Genomic DNA, 19,744 nt, shown 5'->3' with positions numbered 1-19,744 from the left:
TTTTTTTTTTTTTTTTTTTTTTTTTTTTTACTGTGATTGTATTTTTTTTCTGTAAACTACAGAGTAATTTCATTTACGTTGTTCCTGGCAAAACGTAATTTTCTGGATTCTCCAGAGCCAGTTACCAGCCAGGGTACTCGCAGGAGATGCCTGGAGACGGCTTGTGTCAACGGGAGGAGTGGGGGGCAGGCGGAACTGCTCAGGCGCTGGGGGTCCTCGCCGTGTGGGGGGCCGAGGATGGCCGAGCAGCCTGGCCGGGCTCGTGGAGGTGACACACACACACAGACACGGTGGGGCAGGCTTGTCTGAACATTCGGGCATCCCCCCAACTTCCTTACCGTGGCCCGTAAAGCAGACACGTCCTCCCCTGTTCTCCCGTCCATTACACCTGCATCCTGCCTGCTCCCTGGGCTGCATGGGTGGGCGCATTGTCTTGTGTCTTCGTTTCTGGGCGGACACAAGGCTGAATAGGGCAAGGGGTGTGCTCTGAGCATCTGTTAAAAGAAGTGTGGTTTTGACACTACTGAGGAACGTGAAGCCTTCCCTCGGGATGATGGTGATGGATGCGAGTCGCCAAAAGAACCGCGTCTCAGCTGTTCCCCCAGGGCTGCTCCCACCCTGAGTCCCTGGCCCATCTGCCTAGGACACGGGGGCACTGGGCGCCAGGGTCGCAAAGAACAGGCAGCATCTGCCCTCCATGTCAGGGCTCCCCTGTCCAAGCTGAGGAGCAGGGAGGGGCCGAGGGAGTGGCCTGAGTTCTGACCCCAGCCCCATGAGCCTGGGCCAGTCCCCGGACCTCTGCCCAGGTGTGAGTGAGCACAGCGCCAGCCCCTGCCTTCCTGGGCTGTCCTGGGCGTGAGTGAGCAGGCGGGAGGGGGCGTCCGTCCCCGCCCCCTGCCCCGCACACAGCAAGCAGCGTGTACAGGAGTGTTCGCTTAAGACTGTCCTGCCAAATATAGATGCACAAGAAATAATCATGCTATTTCATTCAGGAAAACTTTCTTTGTATGATTTTTATGGGAATTTTCAAAACAATCTCGCCTTCTTAGGAGAGATCGCAAGTAAGAAATACCGTAGTGCTTTACGGGGCATAGGTAGGGCATTCGTCTTCCCTATAGTGTCGTGGATGTAAAAAAAAAAATCCACTAAGTGCCTTTTCAAAACCAAACTCATGCAAATGTTTGTTTAGAATGGCTCCCATGCTCTGTTTGTTACAGAACGGAGATATCTTTCTGTTGTTTTATTTTGTGTTTGTTAAATACCGTTTTATTCTGTCGGTCCTTAGCTACCATGGAAACCAGGCAGAAGGCTGCAGACAGAACCCTAGTTAAATGTTTTAAATATACATGCTTGCAGGCAAACAAAAAGTACCATTTTTCAAATGTATATTGAAAGGGAAGCAAAGGTAGAGAAATGAATGATCTGTATAGATTTTGGTGCCTCTTTTTTTTTTTTTTTTTTTTATGAAATCTAATTATCCTCAGTGAAAATCAGTACTGGGTTTGACATTTGGGAGAGTTGAGGAGTGGAAGGACACTATTTCCCTTATTGAAGCATGTTTAACCCAAAGCTATAAGGAAGCAATGAAAACAGGAAGGCTGGGGAATCAGAGACAGGGGAGAGGGTCGTAAACAACACTGACATTTGGGGAATGAATCTCGTCTACCCTTGTTCCAGCATAAGCAGTGTTAGTCTACAATGCAGACGTGGCATATCATTCCCCAAGTGTTTCATTTTGAGTACAGACCCATGAAATTCGTATCCCGGGGGCCCCAGGCCCTACATTGGTCGTGTTTCCGTGGCTGGGACGAGCCACCTCCTTCCCCAACATCGGGACCACCGAGAGGGTCAGGTGAGACTCTGTGAGTGGGTCTTGGTCACTCCGCATGTAAGAAGGTGCAGGAGCCGACAGGGCTGGACGCTGGACGCTGGTTGAAAGGAAAGGGGTCCCGGGTGGATGCCCCGGCAATGCTTCGTGAGGTGAGACACGCGGGCTGGTTGACCTTCGTGGCGAAAGAAAAGCAGCCCCGGCCTCATCAGGGCTCCATCCTGAGGGCCTCCCCTCCCTGCGTCTCGCGGGAAGCTCAGTGCAGGTGCAGGTCCCGGACCCCCGTCCCTCAGCTGCGCACCCACTGCCCAGAGAGGGGCTGGACGCACTGCTCCTGGGCACATGGCCCAGTCTGGAGACCAGAGAGCAGGGAAGACCAGGGAAGTTAAAAAACACAATTCCCTCCCACCTGCCCATTCCCTGCCTCCGCATTCAGGGTCCACGGCGCTGCACTGCCAGTCAGGGAAAGAAGATCACACAGGGCACCTTCCCAAGAAGGCACTGCCCTGGGTAATGAAAGCCCATGATTCCATCGGGGGGAGGGCCGGAAAGCTGACCCCAAGCCCCTTGATCAAGAAGTGTCCTCGTGGACACTGGCGGTCAGCTCGCCTGGTTGGCACATCCCACGGGGAACTAACTTGAAAATGTCCCCATAAATTTAGCTTTTGTTGAATCGGGTGGACTTGTGTTCACGCTATTTTCTCAAAAGTCGGGGGAGTTTACGGTGCTGAGGCAGGGTGGCACGGGACCCAACGGCTGCGTGGGAGGGCCCATGGGGGGCCAGGCTGTCATCTGTGACCCCATCTTCGAAAGTCAGGGCTGCCAGGCGCTCCTTAGAAACGCACCGGGATCTGGGAATTTTGAAGCCGTTTTCATATCCACGTCACCTCTTGAGGGCAGTGGCTTCTGCTGGGCCATCTTCTCTGGAGTACAGTGGAGCTCGTCGCACTTTGCAGAAGCGGCCGGGCGTCCATGGGGTTCCGTGTATGGGGTGAGGATAGGGGTGTGTCCAGGGCTCGGGCCAGAGGGGTGGCTTTGGTGGTGGTGAGTGCAGGGCGCACGCGCAGGACCCTGCTTTTGCTCCCGGCTCTGCAGAAGTGGCAGTTGGGTTTTTGGACTTTTTGTATCTTGTTCAGACTTTGCCCCAACTGCGCCGTGGGTGCAGTTCTTTTCAGTCCCTTATAGTCTCTTTGTATCTGTTGCTCAAGGAGACGTCTGTCCAGGTGCAAGCCCTGCAGCAGAGGGCCCCGGGTCCCAGGTCCCTGCCTGTCTCGCAGTGGGACCCGTCACCTACACTTCCGTCACCAGGAGAGGTGAGCAGTACATACCGCTTATTCGCTGCTAAGCAGCTGTCACCCTCCCCAAACCATGATGGCTGGGAAGGGACTTGCTGCCTTGAAGACAGAGTCTGCATTGTTTATATTCCCTGCTCAGTGCCGCTTCTGAGGGTTTCATGAGTCACCTATTTGCTTATACTTGGCTCTTCATAAGTCTGTGTTCCTACCAGGCAAGTGGTTGGGTGATAGAAAAAGATGACAAATTATAACTTTCTGCATGTAGATTGGAGGAGGTGCATATGACTGTCGTCCTCCCCTGACACTTTCCTCTCTCTCTCTTTTTTTTTTCCTTTTTGAAAAAAAGAAAAAAAAAAGAGGCGATAATTTAAAACCTGCCCCAGGTCAGTTTTACATTATTCATCTTTCACTTGTGAATGTGACGGAAAGGAAGTGACCCAGCTTCTTTCTAATGTCGGGGAGTCCCTGAAGACCTCACCTAGAAGCCACACTTGATTACTCTCATAATCAGACACACAGAGCGACCCTCCTTACAAGGAGAGCAGGCCCGAGCGGGCACAGGGCTGCTGGGAGCTTAAGAAAATAAGATAATGTGCCCAGTGAGGAGCTAAAAAACAAAAGCCACCTCGGGAAGGCGGGTGTGCAGGTCACTGCTGGGCTCCAGGTTTGGGCTGGTGCCAGGAGAAGGTGGAAAATGATGACTTTGCGGGAGGATGGCAGCCGTGCAGCTTGCCTGTGAATCTGGGGCCTCGGCCTTCATGTGAGAATGGAAGACGGTCCTTGTCTCCATTCCTCCCCTTTTCTCTTGAGTTCACTGAACTGTGTTCCTGAGCATGGGGGCTTTGTCACTTTGTCCCTGGAGAGGGGATGCCTATGCCTGAGACTGGTCCTGAAAACCTGCCGAGAGAGAAACGCCGAGCCCAGAGACGAGGTGACCTAGAAGGATCTTAGACCCCCGTCCTGGCCTCCCCAGACCCCCACGTGCTATAGACAGAGCGGGTGCACACACCCCTCGAGGGGGACCAGCCCGAGCAACCGCACAGGCACGGGATGGCGTTTTGTCTTTGCAGAGTGCGAGTCCGTTGGGGCAGTGACTCCATAGCTCACCTGTATCGCTCAGGAGCGAGACCGCGGAACCCCCCCAGGTTGTGACATAAAGAAGCTACGCTCCAGAAAGTACCCCAGCCTCCTGCCCACGCCCCAGCTGCCCCCAAAGCGCAGAGCTTGTCCAGCTCTGGGGGCAGGATAAGACTCATCCCGGGGCCCAGGCCCGGTGCTAGGACCCCAGCCTGGGGAGGCTCCTCCCCTAGTAAATCACCATTTCAGAGCATCGTCAGCAGAACGAATCCGATGGTAAGCCCAATTGATGAAGGATCAGTGGGAGAGGCCATCTGAAATGAGAAATGCTTTGTAAACAAGAGCTGATTAAGAAGCAGACGGATTTAGGGCCTCACAGATGAGCGTCTGGCCTCTGCGTGGTCTGTACCTGGGAGCCATGGCCCCTACCCTACCTCCGCCCCTTTTGGGAAAGGCCCGCTGCGGGCGGAAGAGGGCAGACATGTGTCCTGAGCGGTCCTGGCCCCTCAAGATGCCCATGTAAAAGCCCGTCTGCCACCCCTTCCTGGGGTCAGGGCTCCAGGGGGTCCCCAGGGCCCAAACGCCGCCACCCCCGCTGCACACCGTCCCCCGCTCGGCGGCTGCTTGTCGAGCACCAGCTACTCCCTGGGGTGGGCTGGGCTGAGAGTCCCATCAGAGGACTAGGCTATTTCCTCAGCGCTCGCCATCCTGCAAGCCTGCAGGTAACAGCTTGGCTGGCTCCAAGGCCAGCGCAGCAGTCAGGACCCTCTCCGACCCCCACCAGTTACAAGACCTCTGACTTGGGCTGAACTGTCTGTAAGGAACCAGTGATGTGGAGCCTGGCCAGCCTGTCAGGGCCGGGCTGTTGGTTTTGAGAAAATTGTGACACGTTACATACACAGAGAGAGAAACAAACAAAACACACACATATGTACACACATGCATGTGTATATGATATATAATAAGCACAGGGGCACGTGCACATATATGTGTGTGCACGTCTGTCTGTATGTGCCTGCCCCTATACATACATGCGTGTGCCTATATAGGTGAACATGCAGATGCACATCAGGAGCATAGAGGCCACATTCATGTTATCACCCAACACCTGCCATCGTTGGCTCAGAAACACGGGTGACCGGGGTGCAGTGGGGAAATCGGCAGCTGTCGTCTGTTCGGAAATACCTTCGAGAGTGGCCAGAAACGCGACTTACCATTAGTATGATTACGCGTCGGGGTTTGCGTGCCGCGCTCTGAACGGCCCGAGGTCCGCGCGGGTCCAGAAGCGCGTGCTCGCCTCATCAGGTGACAGGTCATTGTCGTCACCGGTGTCCCTCCCCCAGAGAAGTGGGTGTGTCTTCCCAGCTGAAGCTAGTGCAGGTCTGGCATTGATCTTCGCCAGATTTTGTTATTACATTTGTCTCACAGCTTTAAAATAGTAGCAAATATGTGCAATTTATTTAAACAACACTAGGGAGATTAACACCATGCGAGCTCAGCCTAAAAGCAAATGAAGACAAAGCAGGTTTTTCAAAGGAGAACGGCTCGATGACAACCTTGAAAATTCTGAGTCTAAAATTCAGAGGCTCGGGTGAGCTTCCGCAGGTGCCCAAGCATCAGTGGGTGAGGCAGACCTGCATTCTCTGTGCCGCACGTGGGAGACGTGGCGGGAGCCGGGACGGCCAGGCTCCACTTCCCAGAGGCCGTGCTTATGGCCGGGACCCCTGCCCCAGCACCCCACACATGCACACAGACGCGCTCAGAGCAAACACCAAGCGGGTCCCCTCTGCTGAGGCAAGTGCCTGCGCCGGGTGACCCTCGTTTCCTGTGAGGCCGGGAACCCCGGCAAGGTCGTGCGTCTGTGGAGCGTGGCAGTCCCCTGGAGGGCTCACTGAGCACACACGGCAGGCGTCAGCACAGAGGTGGGGAGTCCAGGTGGGAATCTCACACTTGGCATTTCTAACCTGGAAGCTGACGCCACGGGAACTCAGAAATGCCTCTGCTGGTCCGAGGTTTTTCACTGACGTCCTTGGGCCTCTCGGATGGGAATGTCCATGTCTGCCCAGCCCACTGCACACTGACGTGAGGACCCGTAGAGGGGATAGGGCCCCATGAAGAAACCCCAGAAGTGAGGGGGGCACACAGATCCTGCCTCTGCCTAAAGAGCTGTGTGACCTTCAGAAGTTACTTGGCCTCCCTGGTAGAGGGGGGATGACCTTCCTGTAGCCTTGGCAGTAGGGAAGATGCAGGCAGAGACGGTTCAGAACGCTCAGTGCCCACAAGGCGTTGGCTGCCCCTGACGCGTGGAGAGCAGTTGTCTGCATCCTGGCTGCAAGGGGGCGGGGTGTGGCCAGGACCATCCTGAACACTGTTCTGTGATGCTCATCAAGGAGTCTAGAGATGACCCCACCCCTGTCATCATGAGAGATGCAGGGTTGGTCACAAGGCAGCATCTGTTAGTTTGACTTGAATAGATGTTGAGAGAATGTCATGTTTCCATAGAAATCAAGGCCACTGGGGATGCACACACCTCGCGTGGATCCTTCTGATGAAGGATGGGAAGCGACCTAGGGAAGCCTTTTGGTTTTTAATTGCTGCAGACTCTTAAGTGCAGGAGCTCAACACGAAAGACAGCTGGACCCCTGGTGGGGAAAGTCCCAGAGGGGGGGTCTCTTTGGAGTGTGGCTTGTCCAGATGGATTTTTCCATTGACGTAGCATCAAGTTTCGGCGTTCAGGACTGCTATGATTTTTTGTTTTTTTTAATTAGTTTTGTCTACGTGTGTCTAACTTATGTCTGTGCAGCTTTTTTGCAAAAGGGGGTGGGGAAGGTTCAATGCGCAATGGCAGGACCAACAGGTTCTCACTGGGTGGGAGCTCAGCTGGAGGGTGGGGACCCCGCCGTGATTGGAGAGGGGCCGCCCTAGGGCCTCCAGCCAGCTCTGTCGTCTCTGGCTTGGGCTGTCCTGGTCCGAGGTCTGTCTCTGCCACGTGAGCTCTCATATGCTCCTGGCTCTGAGACTCGGAGTGAAATGAACATCAACCATGAGAACGGTGCAGAGGCAGCCACACGGGGCACCTTGAAAATAAACATGGAGGCGACATAGGTGTAGATGTCTTGTGTATACGTGAGTCCTGTTAGCTCTTCTAATTATACAATTTCATGTACATTATAACATTCAGAAATACAGAAAGGTAAAAGGAATAAATTAAAATAAAAACTCACTGGTGACCAGAGAAAACCAGAGTTTACATTTCTATGTATTTCCTTCCAATCTTTTCTCTATCCTTTTAAAAAACATGGGGACTTATGCTGCCTGTATACTTTGGTGCCATTTCTCCACTTCCTATTAGTGTATGGAATTTCTTCATATCTTCAAAGAGTAACTTCTTTTTTTTCTTAATACATCTTTATGGAGTATAATTGCTTCACAATGCTGTGTTAGTTTCTGCTGTACAACAAAGTGAATCAGCCATATGCATACATATATCCCCATATCCCCTCCCTCTTGAGCCTCCCTCCCACCTTCCCTATCCCACCTCTCTAGGCCGTCGCAAAGCACCGAGCTGATCTTGTGCTATGCGGCTGCTTCCCACTAGCTGTTTTACATTTGGTAGCGTGTATGTGTTGATGCTACTCTCGCTTCGCCCCAGCTTCCCCTTCCCCTGCCCCGTGTCCTCAAGTCCATTCTCTATGTCTTCATCTTTATTCCTGCCCTGCCACTAGGTTCATCAGTACCATTTGTTTTTTTTTTAGATTCCATATAGATGTGTTAGCATACGGTATTTGTTTTTCTCTTTCTGACTTACAAAGAGTAACTTCTAATGACACGTAGTATCCCAAGATATGAGCGTAGTGTAATGCATTTAAATATTATTTACCACCATCAGACTTCCAGAATTTTTTCCTGGTGTTTTTACTATTTGACATATACATAATGTTATTATAAAGACAGCTACAATGAACATCTTTATTTGGCGGGTTTGTCCACATGCAGTTCCACTGGGACAGACTTCCAGCTGTGGAGTTATGGGGTCAAAAGCGAGGACCATTTTTGAGGCTTCCGATAGTTGTTGGCAGAATGCTGCTCCCAGCAGTGAGGAGCCGCATTGACTTCAGAGCAGCCGACATTCAGTCCCGCTGGTTCCCGCCAGGCATGGGCTCTTATCAGTCTAATTTCCATAGCAACCCTCTGAATTCAGTGCTGTTATTACCAAGCCCGTTTTACAAAAGAAGTAGCCGGAGCTGAGCGAGATCAAGGGCACTTGCGTCACATGAATCTTTGGTTGCAGGTAAACATAAGACACCAGGTCTGTTTAACGCCAAATCCCACAACCTCAACCATCACCCTCTGCTGACTCACTCACGACACGCTCCTCAGGGGGGAGGATTCATTTTGTTTACTCTTGTCAGTTTGATGGGTGAGGAGGATATATTGCTTTAATTTGCATTGTTTGATGACTGGACATTTTTCATGAGTTTATTGATCCTTTGTATTTACTTTGCTGTTAATTATCTATTTGTGTCTTTTTCCTGTTATAATAAAGTTCCAATTTTTTCTTATTGATTTGTAGGAACTCTTTATATAGTCAGGCTCTTAGCTGTTTGTCAGATCTGTTGTAAATTCATCAATTGCTTTTTAGGGTTTATGTTTCCATAAACAAGGGTTTTAAGTTAAAACGTATGAATATTTTCCTTTGTAATTTTTTTCCATTGTTTTGGGCTTAAAAAGCCCTGATGTACTGGTTAAAGAGTCAGCTATATTTTCTTCTTTGTTTATGGTTTCTTAACCCCCATGTAATCTGTAGTCCATTTCTTTGTAGAGATGAGGGTCTTGCTAGATTTTTTTCCCTAACACGTCCCCACTTTTCCCAACACCATCCAATCTTTCCCTGGATCTAGGATAGTACAAATTCTAACAGATGCCTTTTCCTCTGCAACACCTAACCAGGCTTCTTTTCCTCTTCTCTCCCTTCCAAATAACGCCGCAGAAAGGAAAGAAGAGTGCATCCCTGGACTCTGTCCAGCCGCCAAATGACACACTGTTGCCGTGGCCACAGCATCAGAGCTCCAATGGGCTGAGGCGGCAGAAACGGGACTGGGTCATCCCGCCCATCAACGTGCCAGAAAACTCCCGCGGGCCCTTCCCACAGCAGCTGGTGAGGGTAAGTGGAGACGCTCCTGCCGGTGGGAAAGCTCTCGGCTTTAGCCCCTGCCTCTCCTGGGATCTCGCGAATCAAGGCTGATGGGCTTGTTCCTGGAGCCTGGGACCGGCTCTGCACTGGGTGTCCAAGGTCAAGATTTTGCCTTTTCAGTACTGAGATAAGTAATACACAGAACAGAGAAAAGTCAGAAGGGCAGTTGCGTCCTCCAGGGTGGACGGGCCTGCTTGCATTGGGTCCTCTCTCTCCAGTTACTGTCCAGTGACTGTTCTGGTGCGTGGAAGGAGATGGGATGGAGACTTGGGTCATGGCCTTTGACCTCTGACACCTTCCTTTGGCCTGCACGTTCACACTTCTTCCTGATTATGACTAAGATATTGAGTGGAGAATGATGGCTTGTCCACGCTGACCATGATCTTGCTGAAAAATCAGAGGTGCTGAGACTGAGCCTGAGGTGCCAGGGGGCGCAGTTCTGTGACCCTTCCCTTAGGGCCACCTGCTCCCAGCGGCCATCACGAGGTCGTTTTCCTGAAGGACTGAAGGACTCATTTTACAAATTTGTTTTTCAATGATCAAGGCCATCAACTAGCATTATCTCCTTCCCTTTGAAGGAAGATTGCAGCCCAATCTGAGCAACAATTTGATAAAGTGGTGGTGAGAACCCCATTAAATAATCCCATCCGTGGCCAGTGCCTCTCCCCACCTGTGGAGCTAGGGCCCCTCGAGTGTTATTAAGGTGTCGGCTTCATTCCTTGGCCTGATTGGTCTGTTTTGTTTCCTGTTCTTTTTGATGCAGAAAGCTGGGGGGTGGGTATTAAAATGCAGAGATGAAGCAGCAGACCTCTCAGGGCCACATCCAGGTCAGACACCCCACCAGACACACCACAGCCACGGAGCCGTGTCGTGACTATCGCCCTGCCTTCACCACATATGCCGCTGTGACTTAGTTTGGTCTTTGTTCCTGTTTCTGGCCAGAACTCGTAAAAGCCGTGCAATTTCCTAAATGATAAGAGTGAAAAGGATGTCTGCAGACATCCATAACAAACCCCTTCTAGCACACCTGAGCTTATGTGCATGAGGGGACTTTTGGGAAGTCCCAAGGGAACCTAAGGCCAGGGCTAGCCACCAGGGGTACCAACCCTGTGACTGCAGGGCTGGGACCTTCACTTTCACCGTCCCCCCGCCACCGCCCACCCCAGGAGGGAAGAGGGGCTGGATGTCGAATCAGTCACCAGTGGCCCATGATTTAATCAATCGTGTGCCTGCGTAATGAAGTCTCCATAAAAACCCAAAAGGACAGGGTTCAGAGAGCTTCCGGCGGGTGGACACATGGAGATTCAGTGAGAGTGGCACTCGGGGAGGGCGTGAAGGCTCCGAGCACCTTCCCACACGTCGTCCTACACCTCTTCCCTCTGACTGTTCCCGAGTCATACCCTTTACAATAAACCAATAATCTAGTGAGTACACTGGTTTTCTGAGTTCTGTGAGCTGCTCTAGCAAATTAATCAAACCCAAGGAGGGGGTTGTTGGAACCTCAGATTTACAGCCAATCGGTCAGAAGCTCAGGTGACAACCTGGACTTGGCAATTGACGTCTGAAGTGGGAGCATCTCGGGGGACCGAGCCCTTAACCTGTGGGATGGACGCCCTCTCCGGGTAGATGGTGTCAGAGTTGAGTTAAATGGTAGCGCCCCCAGCTGGTGTCGCAGAGAATTGCTGGACGTGGTGACACCTCTGGCGTCAGAAGTGCTGTGTGTGGCAGTCGTGGAAAAAAGGAGGAGCAGGAGGGTGTGTCCAGCTCAGCATATCACCGAACACAGGTGTGTGTGCCTGTCGCACGGGGGAAGACAAACAGACCGAAATGTTGGAGTTTGGAGCAGAGAAGGGTTTACCGCAGGGCCAAGCAAGGAGAATGGGTGGTTCGTGCTCAAAAACTTCAAACTCCCTGATGGTTTTGGGGGAGAAGTTTTTACAGGCAAAACTTGGGGTGAGGGCTGCAGGGTGTGTGACTTTCTTCTGACTGGTTGCTGGTGAGGTAACAGGACGGGGCTCCAGGAATCTCGTGCTCAGCCTGGAGCTGCCGTCCTCCACCTGCATGGGGTCCTCAGTTCCTGCAGAAGAACTGAAGATACTGTTACGTATATTCCTTGAGCAGGAACCAGGATCCTGCTTTGATCTCTGCACTGTAGTGTGATTGTTCTCCCTTTGTTTCCGCATTCCCTTACTTCCCTGGTTAGCAAGTGTTTGAATCTGCTCTTTGGTATTCAGGAAGGTCTAGGAGACTGAAGCCTTTCTCCTGCAAGTAAGAAATGGGGGACACGGAAAGGCTTTTGTGACCAGGAGGGCCCCATAGGGTCCTGCTGAGTTTCAGTCACACAGAGCCACCCTCCTGCCTCAGTCCCCTGGGATGGGAGTTCACTTCCAGAGCCATCACCCGCCCTTGAGCGGCCTGCCTGGGGGGGCGAGATCACGGCGAAACGGAGGTGAGGACTGGAGGGAGGCACTCAAGCATCGACCCCCCCAGCCCAGGCGCAGTTTCCCAGACTGAGCGTCCTCCAGGCAAATGGGCCAGGCGCAGGGCACAGCCCATGCCGACGGGGGTGCTGGTGACTCGGCTCTAGGACCCCCACCAGCCCTCGAGGCCCTTGCTGTGTCCGACTGCCACTTGCCATTTACTTAAGATTTTCTTTAGTAGTTCATTTTCAGTATAAATAAATTTATTCTAAAAGGAGGCTTTATTAGCTCACAATTGGAAAGCTGGAGGTATCTGTTATGACAGAAGTCGACTATAAAACAAGCATAAAGCAGAGAAAACATAGCTCTGGGGCAGGGGGGTGCTGGGGGGGGTACATGCAAGTGTTGACGTGTCTTAGATACACTGGAGCCAGAAGCTTCCTCTCAAGTGTCATCAGGATTGAAAGCAAATTGGACAGGGAGTCAGGTTTTCACTGTGTGAGCCAGTTTTGTTGAAGGCCTTGGGCTGTGCTCCCCAAAGGTCATCTCTAGTAGAAATCTGTCCATCTAACTCAGGGATTGGCAAACTTTTTCTTTTTTTTTTTTAACATCTTTATTGGAGTATAATTGCTTTACAACAGTGTGTTAGTTTCTGCTTTATAACAAAGTGAATCAACTATACGTATACATATATCCCCATATCCCCTCCCTCTTGTGTCTCCCTCGCACCCTCCCTATCCCACCCCTCTAGGTGGTCACAAAGCACCGAGCTGATCTCCCTGTGCCATGCGGCTGCTTCCCACTAGCTATCGATTTTACATTTGGTAGCGTATATACGTCCATGCCACTCTCACTTCGTCCCGGCTTACCCTTCCCCCTCTGCATGTCCTCAAGTCCATTCTCTACGTCTGCGTCTTTTTTCCTGTCCTGCCCTAAGGCTCTTCAGAACCATTGGCAAACTTTTGCTGTAAAGGACCGGGTAGTAAATGTTTTAGGCTTTGTGAGCCTGCCGACTGGCCTCTGTTGAAACTATTCTGCTCTGCCTTTGTAGCACGAAGGCGGCCCTCAGCAATATGTAGACCAACGGGCGTGGCTGGGTTCCAATAAAACTTTATTTACAAAAGCAGGCAGTGGGCCCAATTTGACCCGCAAGCCAGATCCACCTCATTTCCCAAACTCCGGAACGTCTGGCCGAGTCATCCTCACCAATACTCAACACTTGGCAGGAACCTTATAGTGATGGGTGAGTCTATAATGAGCCCCGAGGGGGCGTTTGCTCACTCACACCCTCACACACGTGCATTTGGCAGGCATCTTGCCGCCACTGAGATATTCTGTCGTCCTGGCTCTCAGAGCTTTCTCAGAGTTGATGATATGGGTACCGACACGAGGAATTTCCCTCCTCTGTGCCCGGTCATACCCAGGCCTGTGAAAGGTCCCAAAAGGGAAGGCCACTGTGGGCAGAGCCCTTGTCCTGCAGGGGTTCCCAAGATCTGCTGGGTCGGTTGGTCCCGCCACGTCTGTCCTCTGCTGGACAGTGGAGGAAAGACACCCGTGTGCTTCCAGCCTGACCACTGCCGGCGGCCCCGAGGCAGAGAGGTTGGGTCTGGCAGTAGGAGAAGGGAGAGCCGGCTTCCCCAGAGCAGCAGGTGCTCGCGCCCCATGGGCCTGTGGCCGTGTTGAGGGGGCACAGTCTTCTCACGAGGCCACAGTGACGTCTGTGTGCCCTGATGGGGGACGTGCACCACTCTGAAGCAGGGAAATGAGCCCCCTCCCCAGTGAACACAAACCTTGCAAACTCCGGCAGGAAAGCAGCGACGGCGGGAGCTCTCGGGCCCCTGCACACGCAGGCTCCTGAGGACTCCCCTTGCCAGTGATGTTTCTACGCTGGAGCCGTGGGGACAGGAGGTGCGGGCGTGGCGCCTGGCGTGCGATGAGCAGAGCTGCGCGCCCCACGTGCCGGAAGCCAACAGCCGCTGCCCAGACTCACTGAGGGGCAGCCTCTCCTGTCTTCTAGTCTGCAGTGTTGCTGTGGGTCGGCGAGACCGTGTCCTCTGCTGCTCGGACCCCCGACGTGTCTGCAGCCCCTGGAGGGAGGCTACCTCCAGGTGGATGTCTGCTCCAATGCAGACTGCAGGGAGGGCTGACGCTCTGACAGGCATTCCCACAATTTCAGAAACCTAACAGAACAGAGATTTATTTCTTGCTCCTGGGAAGGTCATTTGGGGGCTGTCATGTGGGGCGCCAGAGGGAGGAGCACAGGGTCGGCTAGGCCTGGACGCGGACCATTCCCGCCTGAATTCCACTGGCCAAGTTGCAGGGGACCCGGGGGAAACGGCTGCGTGCTGCCCCAGTGGGTTTCCCCAGAGGACAACGTGCACGTCCTTTCGGCTCGAAGGGCCCCACTGCGCCAAGGAAGGGGGTGGTCTAGGTGAGCGATCAGACCTGACTCACCTGCCCTTCTCCAAGCCTGGCCTGTCTTTACCCCACTGTCCCGCTATGCTTCCTCCGTAGCACTTAGTACAGTCTGACGTCATGCCTGCTATTTATTCGTGCAAGGACAGGCCTCCTAAAGGCAGGGGCCCTGCCTGCATCTCTGTGCTGTAAACGGCAGAGGCACTACGAGTGTTGACTGAATGAAGAGATGAGTGAGGGAGGGAGTGATGGCAGCAATCCCGATGGCGAACGCTGTCCCGGGCGCCCATGGGCTCACACAGCATGCTGGCCGTGGCATGTGGCATTTGGGGGCGGGGGGGGGGGGGGGGGGGGGGGGGGGGGGGGGGGGGGGGAGGGGGAGGGGTCCTAGAGTCGCCGGGGAGAGCCGGATCCTGGCTCTGCTTCCCCTGGAGTCGGCCTCCAAGCTGAGCAGCTGATCCTTATGGGGAGATGGTATCTCCAGCAAATGGAAAATGGAATCTCCATTACAGTTTCTGTGAAAGATTTGTTTTCCCAATGGATTCCAAGTCATTACGGGAGAACTCAGCCCAGAAACTCACGCAGGCAGATGCACACACGCGTGCGCACACCGCCCCTTCCACTTCACACGTGCACGCACACTCGTGTGCTCACCGTCTGCCCCCGCACCCTCCCTCGTTCCTTCTCCCCGCTTTCTCCCTTAAACTCTTACGGAGCACAGGCGAGGGTTTGGGGTGCTTTTCTACCCCACTTGTGTCTGCAGGAAGTCGATGAGTTTCCTGTCAGTGTCTTTTTTTGGGAGGGGGGCAGGTTGCTGCCCCGAAAGAAGCCCAAATCACAGCAAGCATGACTACAGCTTGATAGGAGTGGGAAGCTGAGTGTGGAGCTCTGGAGGTGCAGCTGCGATCAGCTGCAATTCTGTGCTCACTACGGCGTTTCCTTCTGATGAGATATATGTTAAATGAAAAAGCGGGAGGGAGAGCAGCCGGCAGAATGTTCTTCCCAGAGAAACCTCTGTTACTTACAGGCGTTTTCCTTGGAAAGAGTATCTTGTCTCTTCGTGAGCCTTCGCTGGGCCATGCAGGGAGAACAGACCCTCGCTGAGCATTCGCTCGCCCCGCCGAGGGGGCCCTGGGCAGGGCGAGGCAGCTATTGCTGGCAGGGCTGCCGGGAGCCGTGAGGTCCCGGGGCGAGGCCGGTAAGCGCGCCCGGTGCCACGCCCACCAGACTCCCGGTGCCACGCCCACCAGACTCCCGGTGCCACGCCCACCAGACTCCCGGTGCCACGCCCACCAGAATTAGAGCGCGCTCTCAGTGAAGTGGTGAGTGGGGAGATGCAGCCGCTTCACGGAGACAGCGCTCAGAAGATCCAGGCTGTCCTCTCAGAAGGGAGGAGGGACCAATTCACAGTCGCTAAGCTGATCCCCTGGGAAGCTGGGTAGAGGCTTTTCATTATGGGCGGGGGAGCGAATCATGGGGAATGGCAGGAGGGGACACCCGGCAAAGGTTAACAGGAGACCTTCCCGCTCCCAGATTCCAGCCCTGGGCTCTGGGGTCATCCATGGGTTTGGGGTCATCCATGGGTGCCAGGCACCGTGCAGTCACTGGGGGACTCAGAAGGGAGAGAACACAGAGCCCTTTTGTGGCCTCAAGAGCCACCAGGCATCAGCTTTCTGCCTGTCATCCAGAATTTGGTCCCTTCCCTACCTCGGTTAGGATTCCTTCACATGTAGACTAGAGGAGGGTTTTAAAAAGACACTTGCTTTTCTAGCATGGATGTTAGGTTTGACTTCCAGCAGGATTTAGAATGAGAATCAAATCAAACTTTTAGAAAGAGGATGCATTTCTTAGCTGAGTCTAATAAAAATTCAGAATTTGTTAACTTGAGAGGCTGTCCAGGGCGACCGTAGGGATCCGCTGTAGGTGATGAGGCAGAAGGTAATGCTCTTGGGACACAAGTCCTTTAATTTTGGAAGTTGACATTTTACCAGACAAGAAGTCATGCAGACCCATCCTCGGGGTCCCTGCCAGAGAGCCTGGCAAGGGAGCTCTAAATAGGAGACTCTGGAAGGAAGTCCTTGCATAATCGCTTAGCATGGAAGATGGCCTCTCGGAAAAGGCGAGCAGGAGGCGCTTTCTAGAGTAGGGAGCTCGGCTGCAGGTGGTTTGGAAAGGGTCGTAAAAGTCAGCCCCTCACATCTGACAATCCAAATGATCTTGAACCAACTGAAGTCAAAAGTTTTCTTCACATTTTCTCGACAATTTCGTTCCCGTTTTGTGCATGTGCACCACATAGCCTCACATCCAACCACAAGTATTTATCGACCTTTTGTGTAAATGGAGGATGATCTGGGTTTGGGGGACTAGAGCTCAGGAGCTAGTTTTGTGATGAAATGTGCCCTGGGCTGGGGTCTGCATTATGAGATGTGTGACAGGGAGATGGTGAGTGAGCCCGTATCTGGCCCAGGGTAGACTCTCCATAAATGTTCATCAGATGTATAAATACATGTGATGGAGCTGGCTGAATTTTAACTCAGTGTTATCCTACACAATGTTTGCTGGGTGACCTATCAGCGTAATTGTCACTGAGTCCACCTAGGAACCTATTTTCTGGTACTCTGAAGGTGTCCATCCATGAATGAATAACTGACATGGTCATTATGCACCTTCTCGTGGAAGAAAGTGACCTTTCAAAGCACGACGTGTGTGTGTTGTTGCCCTTCCATCATTTCCCCTTTGTCCCCAGGAGAAAACCTACCCCTGGAGCACATCACACGGGACCCCACGATCTGACTCTGCCCCTTGGTGCACCAAACTCCAGCCATGCTGGGCTACTTGTAGCTTCCGGTCCTGATCACACCCTTGGTTACCTGGAGTCCTGTGTTTCCCCCTGTACCTGACACCCCCCAACCTGGCTACTTCCTGCCTCCTTTAAGAATGCCCCACGTCTCAGGACCAGCACGGGTCCTCCCCATTGCCTGCCATTGTGGTAGAGTTTTTGACACTGTTTTTTCAGTGATTATAGGTCTGTCTCCCCAGTAAAGGTAAAGGGCCTTGAGGGATAGTTCACCTGTCAGGCACAGCAGCTGGGACAGAGTAGATGTCATTAAGTACTTATTGAGTGAATGAATGATACAGCCATCATGCCCACCTCTACTAGTCAGCCTTTCACGATCATTATGAAGATGGTTAGGTTAGATAAACAATCCTTGAAAATACTGAAATTGGAAGTTCTGTTTCTGGTAATGGTGGAGTAGTTTATATCAGACTAACACTCCTCAGATAACAATTATAAACTCTAGGGGAAATTCTTTGTTAAAAACTATTTGAAGTTACTTGAGAGTGATGAATAGTAGGCAGAAACTGTAGGGGACTCCACCCGTGAAAAGAAAACAGCACTGGGTGAGACCTGTGTTTATATGGCTTTCCCTTTGAGAGCATCCCCCAGTCCGTCCTTGCCTCGGAGTATGGCTAGATCTCACGAAGAAACCCGGTCTTACTGGCCAGAGGAGTTGGAAGATGGGGTTTAGAACTGACAAAGCAGCTGGAATGTGAGGGGATAAATCCTATAAAATATGTAGCCACAGATGGAGACTCCCAGATACACTTAAAAGCTCTGTCCAGCTCCTTGGCTACCCCTTAAACTGTGCACGCACAAGGAGAACGCCAAAGAACCGAGAGGAAAGCAACAGCTAGAAGATTGAAAGCGCAGAGAAGAGACTTCAGCTGCCGCCTACGGCAAGGTAAACAGAGTTAAATTTCAGTCCAACCAAGTTAACAGCCTCCAGAGAAAGATAACAGAACCAGATTCTCTGTATAATATCATCTACAATGATTACAGTGATCAGTACCCAAACAAAAATTACTAGACATGCAAAAAAAAAAACGAAAAAGGAAAACGTGACCCATAATTAGGCAAAAACCACTCACAGAATCTAACCCTGAGGTCACCCAGATACTGGAATTAGCAGCAAGGCTTTTAAAATATCTCTTATAAATAGGCTCAAGGACTTAAAGGAAAATATGGTCAGAATGAATGAATACGTCAAGAATCAGAGCAGGAAAATGGAAACTCTAAAAATATAACCAAATGGACATGGTGAAACTGAAGGTTATAATGTATCTAATGAAAATTGCACTGGATGGGCTTTACAAATCGATTGTAGAAGGCAGAAGAAAGGTCAGTGTGTCAATCGATAAAAATTATTTAATCTGAAGAATGGCAGGGGAGAGGACTGAAACACAAAGAGTTTCAATGGGATAAAATTAAGTGGCCTAACGTGTGTAACTGGAGCCCCAAAAGGAGAGGAGAGATAATAAGATAGGGAAAAGGGTTGAAATTTCCCCAAATTTGATGAAGAAACAAACTTATATATCCAAGAAATTCAGTGACTCTCAAGTAGGATAAATACAAACGAAGCCATACCTCGATTATAGTCAAACTGCTGAAATTCTAAAACTAGAGAGAAAACCTTGAAAGCAGAGGAAAAATGCAGCACAAACGAAGGACCACAGTGGGAACAAGGGCTGGCTTCTCTTTAGAAGTGATAGAGGTCTCTGGGCAATGACATTTTCAAATTGCTGAATGAAAAGAAACCATCAACCAAGAATTCTGTATCCAGAAAAAAAAAAATTCCCTCAAAATTGAAGGTGAAATAAAGGCATTTCTGATCAACAAACTTAAGGAACTCATTAGCAGCAGGCCCACATTAAGTGGTAAAGGACGTCCGTTTGGCTGAAAAGAAATGACACCAGTTGGAAATTCAGATCTACAGGAAGGGATGGAGAACAGCGGAAAAGATAAATGTGTGGGTTAACATAAAAGACTGTATTTTTCTTTCTCTTGACTTATTTAAAATACAGCTGACCATTTAAAGCAAAAGTATAGCACTGTACTGTGGGGTTTATAAGCCTTGCTTGTTGCGGGGTGATTGTCTGATGCACACTGCAGTGTAACTGGGACTTGCCCCTCTGGCTGTACACCTCCCCCAGGTGCCTGAGGGCCCTCCCCCAGGTGGACGTTGCCCTCCTAAATTTCAGCATACCTCCCTTTCAAGGAGTCGCCTAGGAGCAGGTTTCAGGCAGACGCAGCTGCTTTCTAAGAGGCAGAGGCTTCAGATGCTCCAATTCCTAACCTCTCTCGTGGATCTTTAAGGCCTGTTCTGCAAAGCCAGAAACGCGTGTGGGTGAATGAAGTGGATTTTCTCAGACTGAAGCCTCTGGGAAGAAACCGAGGCGGGGCTTTTGCTCCAGGAGTTTGCTTGTGTCTGGGTTTTCTCCCCCATAGATAGATCTTAACAGGTTGCGGAAATGTCACCTCTGCCCTCACCACACCGTCCACTGTTGTGAGGGTCAGTGGAACAGAAGGAACCAGGAACAATTGAGGAAGAGATTCCAGGGGCTCCAGCTCATCCCCACCAGGAGACCTAACTCCTTGGGGGAGGTGCTCAAGTATTTGGAGAAGCATTTTCATAGAAACAGCAGGACTCCTTCCCCAGTGAGGGAACGGGGGGGG

At 51.7% G+C, this 19,744-nt stretch overlaps 1 protein-coding gene across 1 annotated transcript in view; it reads left to right on the top strand.

Annotated features, from left to right (window-relative positions):
- Nucleotides 1–19,744, top strand: part of CDH4 (cadherin 4) — a 167,714-nt gene that overhangs the window by 19,084 nt on the left and 128,886 nt on the right. The window contains exon 4 of the mRNA XM_007462285.1: nt 9,191–9,364. Within this exon, the coding sequence (XP_007462347.1) occupies nt 9,191–9,364 (174 nt within the window). The remainder of the gene's footprint in view (nt 1–9,190; nt 9,365–19,744) is intronic.

Source organism: Lipotes vexillifer, unplaced genomic scaffold, assembly GCF_000442215.2.
Source record: "Lipotes vexillifer unplaced genomic scaffold, Lipotes_vexillifer_v1.1 scaffold1798, whole genome shotgun sequence".
In the NCBI taxonomy this organism is placed as follows: domain Eukaryota; kingdom Metazoa; phylum Chordata; class Mammalia; order Artiodactyla; family Lipotidae; genus Lipotes; species Lipotes vexillifer.
The sequence above is the reverse complement of the archived record's forward strand: the minus strand, read 5'-3'. Positions and strand labels throughout refer to the sequence as shown.